Raw genomic sequence first — 14,208 nt, 5'->3', positions numbered from 1 at the left:
GGGGGGGGGGGGGGGGGGGGTAAAGGTCTGATCAATGACTAGAGATTTTTTTTTAATATTTGTCTTAAACTAAAATATTCAGATTTGAACTGTGTTCTTGACCTCCACAGTGCAGTGATAGAAAGATGCAACCTGAGATTTCAGTCCTGACTAAACAAACCTCTGTAGAAGCTGCCCACCCGCCTTGGCATGGATTCACTGTAGATGTTGCGGTTCTCTTTGGAGGAGCCTCCATCTTCTGCTTGTTGGTCATGATATAAGCCAACCTGAGTCACAACAAAATAACTAATCATATAAAAAACTCAGAGGCTCAATGCTTTGCATGCTTCTTTGTCTAAAATCTTATCTTTTATTTACCTGAAAAACAAAAACAAAAACAGAAAGGCTCGTGGGGGAGTTGACTTATAGTCATTCATAATAATAAAACATCTACGGAGGCTACACACGTGGTCCAGAATCAAATTGAAATCTGCTGCAATAACGAGCTTGAACGCGCTATCATAAAAAGTCACATTAGATGGAAGCAAAGCACGCAGAGAAAAATAAAGAGGCATCTGATGCAAAGAGATGGAGGAAAGAGAGACAGAGAGCAGTTCATGACAGCAGTAACCACCCACATCCGCTCTCTCGGAAGGCTGGATGTGGGCGGGGGAATGGTGGGTGCAGGCAGAATGTCGGACCTCGCTTTTTTTCCGCTGTGTGTGAAAAGATGCAATGTTGTCCCTTGTGGAGTCCCTTATTGGGGGTCTGCTGTGGGTGACTTCAGTGGGTGCCTGCTCGCTCTGTTAATGGAGACATGATGAAGCATGAAGAGAGCACTCAGCAATGCAGCACATACGTACAAGCACACACACACAAGCTCACTATATGTGCTATATGTACCACTAAAGTGTATGTTAAATACATAGATAGCATGCTTTATCCTACATCCTAACAAGACAGCCAGCATGCAAATAGATGATTTTATTTCTGCCTTTCCATTTAAGTGGGACACCAGATGCAACTGAAATACTAAGCACAGATCATGCTATTCTCAGATGCCACAAGAATAATTTCTGGCTGCATTGTTGGACAAACTGGGACTGAGGCAGAGTTATCCAACACAACCTGGTGTAGGCATTTGAAAAGATTAGATACGTGGGTTTAGGCTTTCCTTAGGTTTGGAGAGGTTTGATGTGGGCTGATCACTGACCCTGCTCATGTCATCTTCTCTGGAGGAGCTCCCGGAGAGCCGTGGCAGCGTGCGGTGCTGCAGCTGCGGAGACAGGAGCTGGAGGCTGCTGGCTCTGGTGGACAGTCCCTGCCCAACTGACAGGCCCTCGTCCGCTCCGTGCGTCCTCTGGTGATCCCTCCTTACGTACATGGAGTGACGGTGCGGCCGCTGCTGGGAAGAAAAGGGACTGGTGTATCCCTGGCCATAAGACAGAGGGTCACGTGGGGCTGACAGAGAGTGAGAATGGCTCCTTTCGATGCTGCCATCCCCAGGATCCAGGGCATCCGGTGACTTGGACTCCTCCGAGGTCTTATGACGGGTGGAGGAGCGCCTGTACGAGGAGTCCAGAGTGTTGCTCTCTCTGTCGGAGCGCATGTTTCCTCGACTGGCTGTACCAGGTCCCAGTCTTTCCACCCTGCGAGAAGCTGGGCTGCTCGGAGCTGTAAGGTCAAGACAGCTGGAAGGAAAGTAACGAGATGTAGGCTCGTCCGCATACAGATGCACATCATTTAAGTTTCCCACAGACTTGGCGTCACTAAGTGTGCCGTAGCTCTTAGACAAGTTCAGGTAGGCGAACTTAGAAGAGGAGGGTGCAGAATTATAAGAATCCACGTAGCTGTGCCAACTGTGTTTCTCCCCTGACTGAAGTGTGTTGTTCTTCCCTTCAACAAAAGAGTGGCGGTTCTGCTGCGAGCGGAAGTTGGATTTGAGGTACTTGGCTCCAGGACCGTCCATCACCTTGGAGCCCAAGTTCATCTCAAAGTCCCCCTTGCTCTTGGCCTCACCAGTACTGAGCAGATGAGGCAGGTTGCTGCTGGCGAGGTCCATGCTGTAGGCGGTGGAGTGGTTAAAGATCTGCGGCTGGTAGCTCTTGGGATGCAGCGTGGGGCTGAGGTTCATGGCTGCAGACATGTTGCCGTTGAGAAAGTTGTCATTCCCGGGGTGGACGTCGTCGTGTCGAGGTAAACTGGAGCACTCTCTGCTGCTGGAGCGGTGGCTTCCTGAGCTCTTCCCCACATGACTCCTGGTCAAAGACAACATCAACAGTCTGTAAATAAGCTATCAGGTTTATAAAAAAGTTGGTGTGATAGCATATGAGATATGTAGTTTGTTTTTCTCTATCTGTAAAGTGATATTCAAATCATTTCGAGTTGGGGTTCTGTGTAAAAGTTCTGAACAAATATATCTTACCTGTTGTAGATAGGCCTTTGAGTGACCTCAGTTTGGAGAAATGAAGTTTATAGGACTGACGAGCTAACAGCTAGTCTGAACAATAGCTTTTTCGAATGCAGCTAAGACCAAACCGGCTTTTTACCATCTTAAAACAGGTCCAGTCTCGAAGATATCATAGCTGTTCGTTCAAACTTTTACATCATCATCAATTTTGCACTAATTACTTCAGCTGAAATATAAAACCCCTGCCTGATTTGACCACAGGCTGCACTGAAAGTGATACTGCTTGCTGCCACTATTTGAGCATTTTCATTAAAAAAAAAAACATTATTAGATGTATCTAAACAATAGGGAGATTGGGATAAGTTTAAACTAACTAAACTAAAAGTAAGAAAATTTCTGTTTTGGTAATTATTTCTTTGTTGTAACAATACTTCTTGGCAATAAACCTTATACAGTTGGAAAGCCTGTTCATTTCTTCTAAATGGTACTACATTTGTAAGAAAAAGTATAGGTTGCAAGTTTTTTATCAGTTGCACCCATGAAAAACTTGCCAAATCTTCTCTGCCAATTGCAAACAGCTTATTCTGCTATTGAATCTTGTTTGGTGTCATTTACTGGATTTGATGATTGAAGTCTGAAGAAACAAGGCATATTGGCAATTTAATAATTTATTCATTTAACTAATAGGGGCCTCAGTAGCATGTGGAAGCAACATTTACAGCCACAAAAGCCTGGCACCTCCTTCTCATCCTGCCAGCATGAGACCAGATTGGTCACACACTGCTGTGTGTGATCAAGCTTTGACATTTCTCATTTTCAACGAGCATTATAATAAATCAGCCAATGTGGTTGTGTTGGTCATTTTGGTACGAGCAACACGCTCAAGAGGTTGAGGTCAGGACTGCAGCCAGGAATTCCATCCTCCTCACTGCCCAATTCTGGAGGCAGTCTCTGATAAACCTGCTCTGCGGCAGCGAGCGTTGTCATCTTGGAGGGTAGAGTTTGGTCCACGAGTGTGAAGATATGGGATATGTCTGCATTGAGCCTATATAGGCTTGACAGTGAGGGGCTGTTACGGCAGGCCTTTTTGCAGCCCTATGACTCCCTATGGTTGCTAACAGGGTAAGGAAACGGTCTTGTTGTGGAGTCATCTTCTTGGGACACCCACTTCCCTAGTTATGTGGAACTTGGCCTTTAAAGGAGATGGTACTCGGGCTCACTCCAAATAATGTTGCAACTTGGTTTTGCAGAACACCACCTTGAGGTTTACCCTATGACACAGGCCCTATCCAGATCAGTCAAATGTGGCGTGCTTGTAGCAAACAGCAACTCACCACTGTAGCAGGGTTCATGCTGCTGTTCAAAACAAGAGGCGATAGCAGCTGTTTGGCATTGGCAGAGATATGGCAAGTTTTTCATGGGTGCAACCCACATACTGAACTCTGCTGCTCAACCCACAAATGCATTTTCTGTACAAATGTGGCACCATTTAAGGAGAAATAAACAAGCTTTCCAACGAGAATTATTGCCTTTGTTACAACAAAGAAATGATCAACTAAAGACAAATTTCCTTACGTTTTGTGTTATGTTTATATTGCTTCTTACTCACCTGCTGGGGGTGGAGTTGTCTCCATGGTGAGGCTTTCTCTTGGAGGAGCGTACAGGTGTGGGCGTGGGCGGGCCTGGCCGATCCACCATCCGCAGGGTCTGGAAGGCGTGGTGGTTCAGGCACTGCTCTGTGAGAAAGCGCTCTGTAGGGTTCAGCAGCAGCAAGTTCTAATGCAGAAACAGAAAGACGTAGCTTGTGAGTCCTCGTGACACCTAGACCATCCTGGGCCTCACAAACAAGCCGAAACAGTCATGCTGCTATGAGTCATCTCCATTATTATGAAAGTCAGGCTGCTGCTGTATGTAATTGGGTTCTACGGTCACCAAACAAACCAACAAAGATGTGAAATGTGATTTGTGACATTAACGTTTTTTCCTTACCCAAATTAATATGTTTAATAACTTGCCTTCGTAGACTTTAATAAAAGCTAACATCGGCAGCATGAAAACCTGAGAGCAAATTGGCTTGATCAGAACTGAAGGGGGCATCTAGTTTTCTCACTTATTCTAAAAAGATGGAGGCAAAAGTACAATTCCTTGCAAGCCATGCATCAGGAATCTCCGAGCATGAGATCTCACAATATTACCTTATTTTCAAGATTTAACCAAAATGTAATTTTTCAACATAAGGGGGCAATATGCATTCCTTTGTGAAATGCTAAGCCTTTATTGTTAAATGAGAATTTGATCTCATCTCAATAAATGTTTTGATTATTATGGACTGTGATGCCTGTCCTCTCTGAAGTCAGACCTTGGATGACACTCTATTGGCAGTGAGTCATTATCTGCTGAGAAAAGCACAAGAGCACAAGCAGAGCCCACATTCTTGACATGGAGCTCCAGTTTACAGTGCAGATGCAGCAATAACAGCAGAGCTCGAACCAGGATTATGAGCCAAGAGATCCTGAAGCAATGAAGAGGCATCATGCAGTCACGACGTAAACGCCACAGGAATGATGCATTTAAAAGATGGGGTGTTTGTGAAAACTGGAATTTTTGAGTGCTTTATTACATGTTAAGCAGGAATTGAATCAAACTGGCAAAATGGTAAGAAAAAAAAAAAGAAAAAAAAATCTCTGCAAAGCAACATCCATTTCTTCCAGATTTACCTTCAGCAGGTCGAGCAGGCCTCCGCCGATGATCCCAAGGTACCTCCGCTCCAAGGTCTGGGGGTGGTTTACAGCAGGAAACTACAGCATTAGCAGAAAATAGTACTGTAAGGGTTTTCAGCGAGACCACTGACTGAATAAGCACTTCTTTTTACAGCAATCTCAGCAAGCTTTCTCTGTTGGTAAAGAAAAGGAAAGGGAGGGTCACCAGAAAACTTCTGGAGAAATTTGAAGAAAGTGCCAATGCAGCTCTTGCCCAAAATTCTAACATACGTATATCAAATTTCTTCTAAAAACCCCAAAAGCAATTTGGGACTTATGTTATAAATAATCTATGCTGACCAAAAAAAAAGATAAACTGTATAAAGACAAGTTAAGAGAATGAAGATCTAATGAGTTGTAAAAGCCGCTGCCAGTAGCTCATTAGGGTCACCTTGGTAACCAAACTTGTGTTTGCCACTCCCTGACAGCAAAATTACCAAGGCAGAGAGAAACACAGAGTACGAAGTAAAAAACAACAACAAACAAACAAAAAAAAACCCAACAACTGTAAATTGTATTGAAAAAAAATCCTAAAGCGTAAGTGGCAGAATCATTTGTTCATCACACATTTTGATGTTTATGTTTCTACAGTGTTTTATATAGGAGAGATGACAAGCTAAAAAGACCCCTCATGTCTATTTTTAAAAAGAATAATGGAAGTTAAAATACAACAGAAGTCCATGGAATCTTGAGTGTGTGCTCTCTGCACTCTGAGGTATGTTGAGAGAAAACCACAGGTCCTATAGCAGTGAGGGACACACTGGGTAAAAGAACATGAAAAATGCCTACATGTTGATGTATAATGTGTATATGTGCTAAAAAAAATTATGTTGAATTAAGAAGAGTTTATTACAAAAGATCCATCCATCCATTTTCTTTATCCGCTTCTCCACTCCGGGTCGCGGGGAGCTGGTGCCTATCCCCAGCAGTCACTGTGCGAGAGGCGGGGGACACCCTGGATGGGTCGCAAGTCCATCGTAGGGCATTGCAAAAGATGTTAAATGAAAATTAAAATGCTAAAATTGTGATGGAAACCAAAAAGCAAAGTCATAAGGGAGTTCTTAATGCTTATTGGCACCCTTCGTGAGTCTGACAACATGGAAAATGTGGAAAATGGTAAATGATCTTAAAAGTTTTCTGCTGGCTAAACAGACTCCTCAGCTATACAAGCAAATATAAAACACTGGTTACTCTATAGCTTTGTGCTGTTTTGGCAAGGTGTGCTTCCCAGTAATATGTAGTTTTTTGTGACCTGTTTGACTTCTAAATATGGGATAGCAATTTTTTTTATTTTTTTTTATAGAAGTTTATTGGGAAATTTTAACTCTACCCAGATGGACAATCTGAAGTACCATCTCAGAGCACAAATGTTGTTTTAAAACGTTTTTAAAATCCCCACAGAAGGTGTCATGACTATGACTGCTTCTCACATCGACGCTGTTCTTTTTGCATCACACAAAGTGTTAGAGAGAGGACACTGTAGGTGGCCGGCGTGACTGAACAACCATCAAACATCCTGTGTTTCTTGCTGGATGAATCTTAATTAAAACCCTTTGCATGTTTGCACCATTTCTGTTTGCTTTTTTTTTGTTTTTTTTTCATGTTTTCTATCATGTGGTTAAAATAATGTGACTATGCGAGAGCGGCTTAAGAGCAAATGTCCACTAATCATTTAAGTTTACATGCTGCCCACACATTTAAATGACAACAAGCACAGAAATCTTGCGGAGGTAGGGATTTTTTTCTTTTCTTTTTTTTTCATTCAGCAAGTACTAATAATAGCTGCCACTCAATGTCCAACACATGCCTGTCTCACTGGAGAAACCTTTTCAGTGCAGAAAAGCAGCATTTATGAGCTGGAATTCAGACAAAAAACAGTCAGGATCCATGCACAAATATTCAAATTAAAAGAATGGCGGCGACAATGGCGGTGGCTTTTAAAAAGAAATTTGCTTTCAGAGTTTGGAAAGTAATCATGTCATGCTTGGTTGTAGGCAGGAAAGGGAATGGAAGGACAGCTTAGGTCTGATGTGCCACCAGCCTGCCACAGAAGACTTATCACAGCCTTCCTTCACAGTGCATAACGGATACATGATACACCATGAGTCACTGTGATCCAATCAGTCATGGCACAGAAAACTCAGCCAAAGAGAGAGAAAAAAAAAAAAGACAAGTAGAAAGTGCAGAGACACAGCAGGGAGGGAAGATAAATAAGGGAAGAGGAGGAAGCAGAAAGAGTCTGAGTGAGAAGATTAAGTCGAGATTGACGGAAGAAAACCAGGGAAGAGATGCAGGGTAAAGAGTGCGAGGGGCGGCCTGACGTTACCCTCAGCCCGTGGAAGCGAGCGTTGTTATAGAAGAGCTTCATCTGCTCGGGAGGCAGGGGTCCCAGGACTTTCTGGATGGTGAAGAGCTGGTCGATCTCACTTTCCCCTGGGAACAGAGGCTGCCCGTCGCTCAGCTCTCCTAAGATGCAGCCCACTGACCACATGTCCACCGCCTTCCCGTAAGGAGCCCTGCCACCACAGATTTAAGGGTTAGCAATGAAGTCCAGGCATGACAATAGCTAATAAAAACCAGCGTATCATGAAGTGACCAGTCTGCTGAACAAAGCTGAAAAGATGACAGGCGTACCCAAGCAGGAGCTCTGGAGAGCGGTACCATCTAGTAGCCACATATTCAGTGTAATTGGCATCAGTCCCTTCAGAGAGATTACGTGCAAAACCTGGAAAAAGAAGACAGAGCAAGCAATTTTAGATAATGAGGAGCTTTGGATAAGCTTTATATCCTGAGTTGGGTATGTCTCTGAACACTTAATAACCCTCCAAGGTGTCAGATACAAAGTGAACGATGCCACAATTGCTGATAAAGAAAGAGTCATTAACTAAAAATTGTAATTGTGGCACAATAAAAATTAAAAACGTTATTAAAATTAATAAGAATATGTTAGATAAAATACATAAGGCTTAGATTAAAATACCTTGGCACAATTATACAATTAGTTGTTTAGAGTTAGATAAAAAAATACCTGTTTTCATTTTTGCATGTTAAGAACAAAATAAAGTTAGATTAGTTTATTAGTAAAAGGAATAAAAGTTTCAAATTAAAAGGCTTCCTCTTATTGTTTAAAATCACTGTATTCTTCTGACTTTTTTTTTTAAAACTGCAGTATGCTTTTAAATTTATACAACACAATATTAATGGGACATATTGTGTTTGTGAAAAGGTCATAAACAGTTAATATCTTACCTGTTGTAGATCGCTTTTCAAACAAACTCAATTTGGAGAAATAAAGTTTAAGTCTGACTGGACTGACAAACAACTAGTTTGAGAAGGGTCAGGGCCAAACAGGATAAATGTTTACACAACAGTCAATTTTGTATTATTATAATTTTTTTAAATAAATACTTGTGTTTTTTTTTTTTTTTTGTTTGTTTGTTTTTTTCAGCTGGCTGTAAAATGTTTGATACAGCATGTCACACTTTGGCAGGAATTTTCCATTATTTCTGCTAAAATATATTATACAAAACTGACAGAACTGTAAACATTTAACAGCATCTGCATGAACCACTATAAAACTTTGAAAACTTGAGTTGTTTTTTAGACAGCAGCATTCCACTTTGACAGTGGGACCACTTGACCTAGCATTGTTAGCTCGTCAGTAGGGTCCAGGTGGACCCACTTCTAAAGCTGGTTGGTCATTGTAAACCTATTTCATAGCAGTTCATACAAATGTTTTTTAAAATATGACTTTGCCATAAATTTTTCATTATAATATTATTTAAGAAGAAATATTATAATATTTAGATTGGACTATCACCAGCTTGCACTAGAAGTGCTACTGCTATTTAGATTTCTAAGTAATTGACCTGGTATTAAAAAAAATCAGTGGGGGTGTAAAAGTGTATGAAAAAGCTTTCACATAAATCCCTTAGAAATTTTGGTGATTAAAGTTGTTTTAAGACAGCGGCAGTTCCCTTTGGTGTTGGTCTGCTCACGTTTGCACAAGTTGTTAGCTCATCAGTCCTGTCAAAACTAAACTCTACTTTTCCAAACTGAAATCTGTAACAGGTAAGATATCACCTGTGCACAACCTTTCCGCAGAGCCCCACTTCAGCAAGAATGTGAAACTTTTCCTTTAAAACGCTGATGAATTCATGATATAAAGGTAATTTTTATCAGCTCCTTGTTCTGTTCAACAATCAAAACAACACACGACGAAAATAACACCGTATGAAGACGCACTCCCAAATGTAAACCTTCACAGCGGAGTCTGTTTGGCCCTGAGACGGCTAGCTCAGTGCCTTTGGCTGACACAGAGCAAACAGCAGGTCTTCAGTCTCTCACTCCAGATTGCCTGCACAATGTTGGCAATGCCATGTTTTACGTTCCCCCCCCCCCACTTGTTGTCATGCCACGAGACTGAATCAAAGCCTGATTAGACTCTTGTTTCCCAACATGTTTCATTAATTGAGATGAGAGGGGAAAAAAGCAGAGCAGCAGGGTGAGAAGCAGCAGAGAGGGGCGCACGCAGAGCTTTAGATAACCAGATGAAGCCCGCTTGATGCACTCCTGAACCGCTGGTTCCAGCCAAATAAACGACTCCTTATTACATCACAGCTCTCACTGTTCGGACCTGTTCGGCAAGTCTTAGAACATGACGATTTAATCGAGGTTCTCACCGAAGTCACATAGTTTGAGGACATCATCGGAGCTGATGAGAAGGTTTTCTGGCTTTATGTCTGAAGAGGAAGAACACAGACGGGGAGTGAGCTGACCGGGGCATCATCATAACATCAGCACATTCATTTCTGCCGCTGCATGCTCACTTCGTTGAAAAAAAAAAAAATCAGATCTTCAAATCAAACTAGTTCCAGTATCACAAGACAATTGCACAGATTGTAAAGGAAGACTATAGCCCGTCCACCAAACAGTGTCATATGTGTGCCCGGGTGTACTGCAGGCCTTTGGATGCCTGCTCTGTTGCTGGTGTGCCAAAGGCTCACATGGGCCATCTGCTTTCATGGTCGCCTGCCAGCAACTCACCAAAAGCTTTATTTATGAACAACATAGAGGTTGGCTATAAATCATCTAGCAACCTTTTTAAACCCAGCTTTTATGAGAGACAGAATAAATATATACATTTTTAATTTCACACTAAAATTTACTTTAAAAGTGGCCTTTGAGAGTGCGAGTTCAAATTGTGATGACCTCATGAGCATCTTTTAGGCATGGAAGGCCTCTTCTCTGCCCCACTATCAGTGTCCCCTGATGTGTTTATATTATGAACACAAGGAAAGTTAAAGACAAAAGGAAAATGTTGAAATTACCTCTGTGAACAATGTCATGCTTATGGCACCAGTGAATAGCTTTGATTAACTGGAAGATGTAGCTGCGCACTTTCTCAGTTGGCACACCAGTGGGTAACTCCTCAAGCAGCTCAAGCATGTTCTAAAATAAGGAAAGAAGAAATCCCAACGACATCAATCAGAAGACTTTACAAGAGCCTCGTCTCGATGGTAGAGGCTTACCTTCTCCATATACTCAAACACGAGGTAAAGTTTTCCTCTTCTGCGGAAGGCCTCTTTAAGCTCAACGATATTCTCCTGCTTGAGCGTGCGGAGCATCTTAAGCTCTCGTAGTGTTGTTTCTTTAACCTCCTCATTTTCTGCGTGAAGGTGAGACAGAGAGGACACATCGGGAACACGTTGAGCTTCCATGTAGAGGTGAATATGGGATGCAGGCAAACAGAATCCAATGGGAGGGACTGACTGCATCAAAATAAATCTCACAGGTGTTCACTAATGAGGAACTCTTACCTTCACTGTCCTTGAATTTCTTTATGGCCACAATTTCATTGGTTTCCTGCAATTATAAAAGCACATGGCAGTTTGTAAGAAATCAGCCTTGTTCCTCCCTATTTCTGTCATACAGTAAACACACACTCCAGTCCTGACTCTTCTTCTGCCCCACAACACCTGAATAAGTTTGAAATAGTTTGGACAGAATCTTTTCATCGTTTTGTACTTTTTATTGGTCAAAGGTCCAATAAAAACCTCACTGGTACTGCTTCAGTAGCCACTAGCACATCGTTCACTGTAGTCTACTAGTTTCTCCAGTGTTTTTGGCTATCTATACCTTTTAGCCTAACATCACAGCTTGGATTATGATGGTTAATTAGCTTGTAATTTACCTTTAAAATAGCTGACACCAAAATTTCTTCTACCACTAAAAGAATTCTGAGGTCCACCACTTATATCACAGTTTGAGAAACATGAATAAAATATTAATCTATATGTACCACTAGTATAGCGACTGTGTTTGAGAAAAACACACTGGGTGTGTGTTATATAGGTAACCAGCTTCCAATACATGGTCACGGTCCCAATATAAGGACACAAGATAAATGTATGACAGAGTTATTCAATACATTATAAATGTATTCAAAACAGAGAAACAGGATCAAACCTGAATTTTAATACTTTTTAGAAGTTTACAGTTAAGTCAAGGCATAAAATGCAGCAGCGTGCTCACCAGAACAGAGTCTACAAAAGTTTCACTGAAAGTTTTAAGGCTTGGCTCCTCTTTTTAAAATGTGGTCCCTGACTTGGAAAAAAAAACCCCAGTAAATCTGCCACTAGACTGAAGTGAATATAAAGGCAGAATTTTTACCTTTTGAATAACAAGCCACGCCAGCTGTTTAATAACATGACCAACATGAAATGTTGCCAAGAAAACAAAGAAATAATCAGCAGTGAGTCACTGTTTTCTAAAGTCGCTTCTTGTTATCCTTTCACAAAGTTGTCTGTGAGAGATGCCCAAACGCCACTAGCCCCGTTTCTCGACATGTCCTACTTAGGACTGGTATTTCTGCCTATGGCTCAGAGCTGTGCTCCAGTTCAGTCCACCCACCCCTCCAACACCCCTCCTCAGAAAGCCAAAGGCAGCGTCGCTCCACTCCAACATGGATCAGAGTGAGCGGTGAGCCCTCCTTCCAGCACTGAGAAAATATAAGATGACACACAGCAGGGTCATTCCTTCATCACTGTACGGCTCTTATACAAAGGAATGACAAGCAGCAAAGGACTGACTAAATACCTTGACTTATGTATGATCTTATTAGCGTATGTTTCAAGATTAAGGATCCAATATCTTAAAAATAAGAAGACTCAAATCAACAGGCCTCTGCAAGTCTGAATAGTGCAAATCTGAGCTGAATTTAAATCGTCACGGCTCTGACGGTATTATGAACCGTGTCAGCGGCAACACTTCTGTTATAATTAAGCTGTATTATAAAATAAATAATTACATGTAAATTGTAATTTAAAAACAGACTCAGACTCGTGCAATTTGTAGTAATTAAAATTCCCAAAAGCTCGGAACATTTGACACCCTGAGGTCGTTACACCCAAAGCTTTTAATGATGAGTGTAATTTACAAACCTAATAAAAAATATGCTATTTAGATCAGGTAGAAGAACGCACAGTCGGTAGTAATTATTAGGAGAAAATTGTTTGGGTTTATCTTCTTTCTGTAAACCAGTTGTACATATTGTAGCTTTTTGATTATTTAAGAAAAAAATGACAAAACTTTCCCCCTGAGCCACTGGCACATTTCATGCATTTGTGTTCATGGGAATGTTGAACAGGGAAGCATCAAAGCCTTGTCTTAAATAAAACATTCACATAATCTATGGTCCAGGATGGCACATTCAGCTAACTATCGCCTACAACTATAAACAAACACGGAATTGCCTTTGTGTTCAATTGTCTGTCTGTTAGCAAAATATCTTCTGAACTTATTTTTTGTTTCTTCCACTTGCCCTCTACTTAACCACAACTGTTGTGACCTAGATGACTGAGAATCTACACCGACATACAACTGATTAATTTTTGGCGTCAGCTGCAGTAATTGACTTCAGCCAAAACAAAAATGGCTGTAACTCTTTTACAGATATCCAGCTAAAATTTGACGTGTCAGTAGCTGAGAATCGTTCACAACACATACTCTGAGGGCTAACCGATTTCACGAGATCTCCTAATATTGCGTGAGATCGTGGTTAAAGTCATTTTCAAGATTTACCCAAATGTCCCATATCCGTTATTTTCTACATAGAAAGATGATCTTCATTTAAAACTTTGGCTAAGAAGGCAGCGGGAAATATGAATTCTTTAAAAGACAGAGAAGACTTTACAGAGATGGTTTCCGCTGTTAGGAAATGAGTTGTTTCCACAAAACACATAACAGCTGAATACACTGAATGATACTCATAGGTTTCCAGGAAAACTGGTAGGATTTCAGCACCGACTTTCACCTTTTCAGATGAAGACATCCCAAAGAAAAGGCATTTTTGCAGACAAAAACAGCACATGTATGACAGTGGACACAAACCCAACAGAGGGGATGTTTCTGGATTATAGACAGTTCAAAATAAAGCTGGTATTTTGAAAATATTTTAGCACGTGTTATTTTGAAACAAGTTTAGGTCAAATTAAATGAAACAAACTCTGTTTTTTCTGTTTTGAAGTTTAATACAATTTTTGTTTGACACATAGACTATAGGACAAGGTTTAAAGTTCAAATGAAAGGATTAAGGCAGGACAATATATTTCTTTCTGTCTCTCCTTTTGGGAGGGTGATTGTTTGTTTAAAAGAACTGAGGTAAAACAGGACATGACCTTTTTGCTGGTGTAGATTCTCAGTCATCCAGGCCATGGTAAATTCAAAAAAAGTTAAAAAACAGAAACAACTGGACTTCTATTCTGTAGCTGAAGACGTTTCGCTTCTCATCCGAGGAGCTTTCTCAATTCAGAAATAGAGAGTGTGGAGTTGAGCTTTTAAAGCAGAGATGTGATGTAAACTGGATTGCTTGCAAATTGTTCTCACTCTCCTAACAATGGAGGCTCGTCAGAATCCTTGTTTGTCTGACTCACTGAGGGGCCACTCTTGTCACATGAGTGCAGGTGTTGATTGGAGTGAAACTGACTGGGGATCAGGCCTAAAGCTCCATTATATGTTTTTGAAAGCTGAAATCTGAGACCTCCTCCTCTGTTTAATGTT

The 14,208-nt window shown here is 41.2% G+C and overlaps 1 protein-coding gene across 4 annotated transcripts in view; it reads right to left on the bottom strand.

The window, feature by feature from the left end:
* Window positions 1–14,208, bottom strand: part of LOC108240232 (cyclin-dependent kinase-like 5) — a 46,823-nt gene that overhangs the window by 5,720 nt on the left and 26,895 nt on the right. For 3 of the 4 annotated variants that reach the window (XM_017423562.3, XM_017423565.3, XM_017423563.3), the window contains exons 4-14: window positions 10,968–11,013; window positions 10,680–10,816; window positions 10,479–10,599; window positions 9,831–9,890; window positions 7,783–7,873; window positions 7,475–7,664; window positions 5,107–5,187; window positions 3,999–4,165; window positions 1,193–2,237; window positions 681–782; window positions 161–266 (exon numbers count right to left, since the gene is read on the bottom strand). In XM_017423562.3, the coding sequence (XP_017279051.1) occupies window positions 161–266; window positions 681–782; window positions 1,193–2,237; window positions 3,999–4,165; window positions 5,107–5,187; window positions 7,475–7,664; window positions 7,783–7,873; window positions 9,831–9,890; window positions 10,479–10,599; window positions 10,680–10,816; window positions 10,968–11,013 (2,146 nt within the window). The remainder of the gene's footprint in view (window positions 1–160; window positions 267–680; window positions 783–1,192; window positions 2,238–3,998; window positions 4,166–5,106; window positions 5,188–7,474; window positions 7,665–7,782; window positions 7,874–9,830; window positions 9,891–10,478; window positions 10,600–10,679; window positions 10,817–10,967; window positions 11,014–14,208) is intronic. The other variant, XM_017423564.3, reaches the window with a different exon arrangement.

The sequence above is a fragment of the Kryptolebias marmoratus genome, linkage group LG24 (genome assembly GCF_001649575.2).
Source record: "Kryptolebias marmoratus isolate JLee-2015 linkage group LG24, ASM164957v2, whole genome shotgun sequence".
Taxonomy (NCBI): domain Eukaryota; kingdom Metazoa; phylum Chordata; class Actinopteri; order Cyprinodontiformes; family Rivulidae; genus Kryptolebias; species Kryptolebias marmoratus.
The sequence above is the reverse complement of the archived record's forward strand: the minus strand, read 5'-3'. Positions and strand labels throughout refer to the sequence as shown.